The 10,045-nt window shown below is 36.4% G+C and overlaps 1 protein-coding gene across 1 annotated transcript; it reads right to left on the bottom strand.

Moving 5' to 3' along the window:
- Window positions 1–3,239: 3,239 nt before the first annotated feature.
- Window positions 3,240–3,860, bottom strand: LOC145685476 (uncharacterized). Its single transcript, XM_081757874.1, has one exon. It carries the CDS (start codon window positions 3,858–3,860, stop codon window positions 3,240–3,242), a length of 621 nt encoding a protein of 206 aa, XP_081614000.1.
- Window positions 3,861–10,045: the final 6,185 nt, after the last annotated feature.

A 10,045-nucleotide genomic window follows, 5' to 3' on the forward strand; every position in this document is an offset into this window, starting at 1 on the left:
GTACACTTTTTTAACTTGTTTAAAGTGTTTTTTACTCACCTCAATGTCAACACATTACGCATATAGGCGATTTAACATATTTTGGGGGAGTAATTTTGTGCCTAAGGGTGGACATAGACTGTGACTATCACTTGCCACCCATATTATTTCTCTCTCAGAGGTACATAAGGCACATATTGGACACATTCCCATGTACCTGAGGGAACATGGTAGGCATATGCCTGCTATATAATTGTGCTGTTAGGGTCCTGATCCTTTCTTACGACCCATTTCTCTGGACAATGTGATTGCCGATGGACATCATCCCTCATATGTGACGGGCTAAGATGCTCATAGATGTTGAAAGCTCAGAAGCCTAATTCCTAATTTTAATCCGTAAAATATTACTAGACGAAGTATCTATTCTTAGCACGTTATTACAATAGTGAATTTCCGTGTTGTAGAAATAGCGCCCTTTCACACTTTACAAGTGGAATTTTCGAGAACGTTCCAAGTCTTGCCTGCTCATATTTACTGATGAGTTTATGTGCACACTACACCAACATCCTCGAACGCTGTGATGCCATTCAAATTATTTAACAACCGGTTCTTTGATTACAGTATAGTAAATTGACTGAGTAGATTTAGGTTATTATCCTATTTTATGATGATTATTATTATCATTTTCCAATCACACGAGTATCAATTGCAACATAGTTGTTCTGTAACCGCAAATTTCAATTCATTTCCCGATGAGATACAAAATTTTCCGCCAAGTAATATATATTCTGGCCGCTGAAACATACCAATGATTTTATGCGAGTGAAAATACAAAAATTACAACAGGAAATCGCGTTTCGGTTTGGTTTGAATTAGCGTGACACAAAATTTGCATTTCTGACAGGAAATTAAACGTATGCATATGTTTTATCAGGGGTATCATTTGGGTAGAGCAGAAGGAGGGAGCAATTGCTTTTTTCTGCTTTGAGTGACATATACTTTTTAATAATTTGTGTATTAATATACTGTACTACTAAAACATTAAATACTTATGTCGGGGGACAATCTTGTCCATGTCAATCTTACTCCCCCACTGTAAAACTGTAAAATGATGATATTATGTTACAAGATCGAACTGTCTCTGTATATTCTACTATCTGTATATTCCACTACATTGATGAGATGGTGTAGGAAACCAATATATCTTGTCTCAATTACACAATCTCTTGATTGTCTCTTTCGAAACCAGAGAGGAAAATTGCATGATATATTTTCAAAATACTACGAGGGGCGTCCGATAAGTTATCTACCTAGATAGGAAGGGAGGAGCGGAGTCTGACGAGGACTCCAAAGCCACTATGGAGAAGCTCGCAGCGCAATTTGATGTCAGTCGGAGCCAGTGCCGTAACTTAGATTTCTTTCTGGGGGGGAAGGGGTCAAGCAATAATATGCGTATTTGGGCCCCATAGGAAAAGTTATCTTTTTTTTAATTCTTGGGCCCACTTTTCCTTCTTTCTCTTACTCTTTATGGAGCCCCCGGGTACTGTGGGGTTTCGCGGATGGTAAGGTCTGCGAGGCCGTTAGTTATACCAATGGGCTCTTTTCATATATGACAAATTAATTAAGGGGACAATATTGACACATCTCAAAACCATACGAATAAATATTCCTAGGACACCTGATAGTAGACATTTTTTACTGAAATGGGCCAACGAAAAATTTTTCTTTTATTTACCTTTTGTGTCTGTTTTGTTTATGTAATGTAGTGAATCTGTTTGAAGCTTCATTTATAATTTCATGTTCGTATCGTATATGGAATAAGAAAATGTTGTCTTAAAATGGTAGCTCCTTGAACGACGGGGAGCTCCCCAGGGGTGTCGTCCCACGTGCGACATTTCTACTTGCGACAGGAACTGTTAACTGTCCTATGAGCGACCGATTCGATCTGTTAACTGCTCTATGAGTCACCGATTCGTTCATACCAAGATAATAGAAGAAGATAAGGTTCCCTCTTCTTTAATTTCTTTCGCGCTAGTGTGATTTAGAACCAAACAAAATATACTATGAAAAATTTACGTTCCTAGACTCTCATTTCTTCCAGCCGTTTCACAATTATAATGAGCATTAATTGTAACAATTAACAATTTAAAAAAAAACTTAATGAGATACCTACAGGAAAAACTTCAGTCCCTTCCCTTACTTTACATACCTTTACAAATAAACAACATGTGGACATAAACAATTTCTTAACAAACATCCTTAACAATTAATCAGATATAAAAATGAAACGAAATCTTTAAGATTGAGTCCCACGGTTATGCCGATTAGGCTAAAGGAGACGGTGGAATGAAGAAAGTGGAAGCAAACGGGAGAAACCCGAGCAAAAGCGTCATTTAGGGAGGGACAGGAGGGGGCAATTGCTCCCCCAAGAGTTTGAGGAATACATGTACTCCGTGAAAGTCTTATGTCGGTAGTGTTCTTGTCCCCCCTAAGCGAAGTCTGAAATGAAATGACGCCCCTGAACCCGAGAAAACCCACGAGGATGGTTTTTGTTCACCACAGAGTGCACACGCCGGGAGCTGGAATCGAACCAGGGACCCCATGCACTAGAGGTAAACGCTCTACAACTGAGCCACCGCGCCCACCTAGTCAGATATAAACTTACAGTTCATTAGTCTTCCTTCTACTTTTTAAATTCTTCTTGCTTAATAATAAATTTCAGACTTAACTTTACCCATACAGTCATAAGTATAAAGCGTTCTTTAATAAGCATTGCATGCAAGCATTAATAACTTTTAAAGAATATTTTTCCTTAACTACCACTCACACTTTATCCAGGCTTGGGACTGGCAACGTATTGGTCATAGCGTTGGCGTGTTTAAAAGTTGCGGAAAGCAGGATTTGTCAGAATAAATAGTCTCTCTAATACACATACACATGAGCAACTGTCTCTGTCATGCTTAGGAACTTATACTGAGCAGTCCTCTGTCGAAAACACCTCTACATACACATATACCTATCCTATGCCACCTCCTTTCCTTGTCAAAATTATTAAGTTATAGTAAGCAGTTTTTATCTAAAATATATCTTGAACATACTGTACACTGTACAGTCAACTGCGCTCCCTATCACACTTAGAAAACTACGGTAGGTAGTCTTTGTCAAAATTATATGATATATACACACAGTTGTCCCAGTCACACTCATTAACATATGCTGACCAGTTCTGTCAAAATTATCACATACACACGGACAAAATATTACTGGAGCTTTTGCACATACGCAAGTGACCGCAGACACTTCTTCACATCCAGTGTACGCTCGCATTCATCGAGAATGGAAGATATGCTATGGTCTAACAGTACATATGCCCTTTTCCTTCTTTTTCCCTCCAAATTCAGAACCCTTCTATCGTACAAAAGATCGTTTTGCTGAGCTTCGTTCTTCAGAGCACTTATTAGATGTATGAGGCTCGGATGTGGTTTTCCTAGCAAAGCATTAAGCTTATGATTCCAGCCCTCCACTGCATTATTTGTTCTATGCCTCTTTCGATAACAGTTCCACATTTCAACGGTAATATGAGCATTCTCCAACCACGTATCAACAAAGTAGTCATAGAACTCCTGAAGCTTACCATTCATAGGGGAACTTTCTTGAATAGAAAGCCAACCGTCATCAACATGTGCAGGTGGCAAATATGCCAAACCAGCACACATTCTTATGTGAAGTCTGACTTTGGCGTCTTCCTTGTACTCCCTTACCAATCCGATATCTTGCACTTTTCTCCAAATGCACTGATTAAAATGGTAATTACAACCATTGACATCCACTACCGGAAATACTGCCCTCAAACTTGAAACAGCTCCTGCTTCGAAGTCCATTATCACGGATTTTAGTTTCCACAAGGGTATAGAAGTACACAAATGCTCAAACAATTTACTGTATGTTTCTTTCCTCCTATTGGGTAAAAGAGCATACACTACAGGGATGACATTGGTCTCCTACAGCGTGCTACCTACATCTACATGAATCGTATAAATTTGTGAAAATAATTTGCAACAGCTTCTAAATGTTCCATCCATGAAAAACGTGGTTCCTATCGACATAGCCTCCCTTCCTCTCGTCGTCTCAAAAGCTAAAATTCTATTATACCTGCCATGATCAAAGAGAAGGAAACTTGAACTGTCACTCATTTTAGTAACAGTTTCTGGAATATAAATATCCTGTACGTTCTTTGGATCTCCTGTTAAACCTTGTGTAGTTTGTCTCAAGCGATAAAGGGTACTTTTAACTGAAGAGGACAATGGAAGTTCAGTAAGAAAATCATATCCACGACGGATCATGGGACCCATTTCTTCACGATATATTGCTGACACAGACTGAGTATCATCTCGAGCACGTTTTTTCATATTTGACACACTCTTTCGAACCTCAATTGCAGCAACATCCGTCTTACAAATGTGGCTTGATGCCCTTAACACTACACCATCTTTCTCTGAAATACGACCACCACATTTCTCCGTTTTTTCTTTTATTCATAACCAATTGATTGAATTGTCCTGGTTTATCCGATGAATGCGGTACTGATGACCACTGTAAATGGCAGACGGTTTTCCCTTCACAGTCTGCACAATTTCGATTTCCGCCATTTCTATTTCTATTTTTTTTTTTTTTTAAAGAAAGAACTAGGTAAGAAGAAGGAAATAACAAATCTGCAAGTATTAATTATAAATATATATCAGTAGCAACAATACTAATCACTGGCGCAAATCCTGGGGGTATGAGGAGGACATGTCCCCTCCAATCTTGGAATTTGGGGGACTATCACCCCAATAATCAGATTTGAAATGTGTTTTTGGGGGTGAAGAAATGTGATGAATTGTGTCCGATTGAAACAAGGAAAGAGAGATGAAATTGATGTCCTCCCAGAATAAGCCTCAAATCTGCCCGCCTCCTAATCCTCCATAGAATTATTTTCAGCTTCATAAATGTTTTGAACATCACTTTAAAAAAAAGAACTCTAATCTCCCCCCCCCCCAATGTTGAAGACAGATTTGCGCCCCTGATACTAATTATGTAATGTATAGAATCCACGCTTTAGTTGTAACATTATATATATAAATCTTTCTGCTAGCGGGTATATTTCTCACTTCTTAAGTCATCCCTATGCAATTGAGAATGCACTGACCTATCGATAAATATTTGTCCCAGAATGGGTCAACCTCGTTTAGGTAGGCCTAGGAACCCTACTTGTGATTGTGATAGTTTATAGTTTGAAACCTGTTGGCCTATATATGGCTGCAAGAATGGAAAATAAACGATTTCACAAAAAGTTTAACCCTGAACAAATTCCGAAGACCCTGATTCTAATATTTGTGTTTGTTCTGTCAAAAAATATTTTCAAAAATTCTCTCTTTCTTGTTCTACGAGTCCACAATAAATTATTCTTAAAGGAATGTTATTTTGTTTAGTACCGAAACTTCAAACGTCCCTGCAAAAAATCTCGCCCGCCCCCGCAAAAATTCTCCTCAGGGCTCCTTAGGTCTATAAACAATTCCTTATATTTCTTTCTAACACTGACATTCGATGTCTACCAATGAGTTACACAATGAATATACCTAGTACAGCGGGGGACACTTCTAAATGGTACAGCCATATGGAGATTTATGGCTAAGGTGTACCATTTAGAAGTGTCCCCCGCTGTACAAGTAACTAATAACACAACATTACATTGCAGTATTACCACTTCTCGTAAAAAAAAAAAAAAAAAAAAAATCGCTCCACTTGAATTTAATACGTGAGAATGTTCTTATTACATTAACAATCTTTTATACGTTCTTCCTAATATTATACTTTTTAATTCATTTCTATAAGTACACTGACTATATCAAGGGAAAACTAAGTAAGTAATTAGGGTAGCTCCACCTCTGTCTATGATTCTAATGTAATTAAAAATTGCATGTTAAAATGATACGGAACATACGTTTAGCTTGGATATATTTGTGGCATAAGAAAGAAATCGAAAACAGGGTACTTCCCACTTGAAGATATCAAAGAAATCTAAAAACACTTTATCCGAAGAAATTATTACACAAGTTCAAATCTCTCGCAGGACTCAACAGTTCACCCAGCTATAAGGGATTCTATCACATTGCTATACGACAAGCTTTTATGTATAAGTCAAAACAAGGGAGGAAGGCTAATTAAGCAATTAGTTTATGCTTTGGTAGCTTACAACAGGGAGGGAAGGTAATTTAAAGAGTTTGTTTACCTTTTGGATTGTTTAGTCAACTGGATTGTAATTGGTGGGCTTGGTTGGGAATAGCCAATCAGATAAAATTGATCTCAAAAGTGTCTTTTATTGTTGAAATGTTTTACTCATTTTATTCGTAGAGTCTTAGGAAGTCTAAAAAGTAGATAATTGGCGAAACTGTTACAGGTTTAAGCTTTCCAAAATAAAATATATTGCTTTGCTTAGTGAGTAATTAGATTTGAATTAAATTAAATACAGAAAGCAGAGCTTTTGAAGAAAGGGGATATTACAATTGGATTTTCAATAATTAATTACATAGTAACATACTTTTCATGGAAATATCCCTGTTCCTGTTGTCTCCTCGTTATTTGATATACTTTATGTCAAATCTAACTCAAAATTAACGTAAGTTTTATTTGAACTCACAGTAAAGAGAAAATATATCTGACGAACAGTGTCACTGGCACGTAGATTTTTCATAGCAAAGTTGTTCGGACGCTAATAACGCCAGAGGCAAACATGTTTTACGAGAGGGAATCATATCATCTTCCACCATCTCAATGTAAATGAATCGGTCGCTCATAGGACAGATAACAGTTCCTGTCGCTAATAGGACTGTCGCCTCTGGGAGTAATTCCTCCCCAGGGAGGACAGTTGCTTCTCCTGCCCCCCTTCCCCTTCCCGACAAGTTACGGCCCTGGTCGGAGCAACGTAGTTTGCAGTGTTTGTGTTATGCCGCGTTGCGAATGTTTGTGTGACGCCACGAACAATGTATTTGCACAAGTTGGAGCACCGTTCGGTCATCAAGTTTCTCATAGTGATTATTTCCTCTTCCGAGACCTGAAGAAACACCTGCGGGAACAACGTTTTCCGTCGGACAACGAGGTCCAACAGGCTGTTTCCCAGTGGTTTGCATGCCATGACGAAGACACGTGAGCTTATCTGCATTCCTTCCTGTCTAGGTAGATAAATTATTGGACAATCCTTTTACTAGACAATTTCGTAAGTGCTGGACCTAGAAGCAAAGCGACAATTTTCACAACTAGCGCGAAACGGCAGGATGACATTGCTACTGAAGCAAGTCCTCACATTGCGCATTTTTTGAATGAAAATAAATAGGAAATGTTAATGTAATAAAAATGACATTTTCTCCTCTAGGAGAGAAATTTCTAAGAGGAAATGTTAAAGCGCATATTCATACTTTTTGTACTTAAGAATTCAAATACCGAATTTCATACTTCAAGCTTAAGAGCCTGACACTAAAAATAATACAAAATTGCCCTTTTTTGTTTTCTTTGTTTTTCATAAGTGAAAGGAGATAATGAAATACAACTTACCATAAATCATAAAAAATGCTATTTTACAACAGAAAATATGAACCGGAAGAATTTTCAGTGTTGCCATCCAAAGAGATTACAGTGTTGCCAGAATAACAACGCCCCTAAATCTAATTTAAGGAAGTGACTAGAGGAACGATCTCAACTGCATTCGGTTAAGTATCATGTTGTTTGTTTTGGTTTCTGGTAAACAACTTTTTAAATAATAGTTGTATTTAGTTTGTATTTAGTTTTAATATATAGTTATTAAAACTAAATAATAATGTTATTTAAAAAGTAGTTCACAGGAAACCAAAACAATATGATACGTAACCGAATGCAATTGAGATCGTTCCCCTAGTCGCTACCTTAACTTATATTTTAGGAGTATTGTTATTCTGGCAACACTATACTTTCTATGGATGGCAACACTGAAAATTTTTCTGATTCATATTTTTTGTTGTAGAATAACATTATTTATGATTGTGGTAAGTTGCAATTCATTTTCTCTTTTCACTTATGAATATACAAGCAAAAGAAAAATTGAAAATTTTGCATTATTTTTAGTAAGTCAGGCTCTTAAGTGAATCATCACATTAAGCTTTTTATTAAATCAAGAATCGAACATTTTAATGTTAAAGAAATAGCCACGTTTTACACTTCAGAAGGAAAATTTTGGAAAACACTGGAAAGCGTATTCTTTTATTTAATGCTGAGTTTATTATATCGTATAGTCAAGTATGCCTTTCTTACTTCAGTGATTCGTGGTATACTCTGTTCTGAAAAAGAAAAAAAAAAAAAAAACAAGCTCTCCCAATTTAGGACACATAATTAAAAAAAAAATCATTGCTTTTTGTGATAAAAGAATTTTTTTGTCCAAAAGTTTACGTTGATGAGTGAGTCACTTTTAAACTTTTTCTTATAATAGCATAGATAAACGAAAACAATCATGTGTCAATTTTTTTTTTACTTATTAGTCTTCAAAATCATGCGCTGTGTACATAAAAAGTCTTGCACAATGGTTAGGTCTGTCTGTCGTTTGTAAAGGAAATTTATTTAGCGTTCAAGGAAACACTTAAATGAGGTGTATTGCAAGAAATAACACAACACGTTCATGCATCACCAGAACTTATCTTTTACGAATAAAATGAAATATAATACTTTCATCCTAACATATTGAATTATACGTAGAGCTCCTTCGTGGCTAAGCGGTTAGCGTACGCGCTTATGGGGTGAGAGACCGGGGTTCGATTCTCGGCGGGAGCTCAAGTGGTTCGGATTCCATGTTAATCAGTAGGTCCACGTCTCATATAGCCTTGCTGCTGAACGGGACGTTAAACTCAAAATCAACTCAATTATACGTAGAAGGAAAACAATCACAAGATTTTTTAAAAAATAACCTATATCCTGGACAAAATTAGCGATGATTCAACAAGTATATAATTCTTGATATTTTTCGTCTCCCGGACGGAAAGACGCACAAAAGTGAAGACAAATATAAAGTTCTGCGGCGACATGCTTCATTCCTTTAAAGGCTATAATACTTCTGGAATCCTGAACTGTTGGTAAGCCTGTTTCGCCTACATTATATATCCGTTCTTCTGGGTTTGGTCCGTAACTACGATGAATCCCTCTTAAATTCTCGAAGGCAGTTTACGCCTTCACGATTAAGGCAAGTGGATCATATAAGACCAGTATGTCCGTGAACCTGGCCCCACCCACACTGGCATTAATTTTAAAATATATCTCAAAAATTGATGCCCAATTAGTGTTGATTACCTGTAATATTAAAAAAATATATATATCCTTAAAACTCTAAAATATAGTATTTTCTTGAAAAATCAAGAGAGGGTGATTTATTAGTAAAGATGAAATTTTATACACAAGCTGCACTTACAAAAGACAATGATTTTGAACATATTTAACAAGTATGTCATAATTAACTACACAAATTTGCACTATTATTATGATTTCAAAAATCCAGGACAAGATTTACTAGCGGAATATATTTTGAAAGCTATTTCTTAGGAAACAGCTCAAGCAAGTTTGTTCATATTACATTAATGAAAGTTTTATTACCACGACCACAACGTGAAGTTCTTTGTATTTGGAAGATTCGAAAGAGGTTAGTGTTTTGAATGAAGTTAAATTTTGATTACATAAGTTTTTGGAAATCTCCTATGATAATGTTCAATACTTTTACAAAAAGTATGGGTTTAGTATAAATACAAAGATATTTTTGTAAATGACTAATAATGAATTGAATAGATGATTAGGTCAAGTTCTTCAGGCATTTCATAGAACGACTGACTATAGCTTAAGCTTCATTATAAGACTTGATGTCATCATACATTAGGCTAATTTTACTAATTACTAACAGGAGAAAAAATCATGGATTGAGTATATCCCGTATATATAGGGTGATTCAATAAGAACGTACCAGGCCTATATCGCAGTTAATACTGCACGTAGAGCCTTCAAATAAAAATATGCATCA

Source organism: Thermobia domestica, chromosome 5, assembly GCF_964235325.1.
Source record: "Thermobia domestica chromosome 5, izTheDome1.hap1.1, whole genome shotgun sequence".
Classification (NCBI taxonomy): domain Eukaryota; kingdom Metazoa; phylum Arthropoda; class Insecta; order Zygentoma; family Lepismatidae; genus Thermobia; species Thermobia domestica.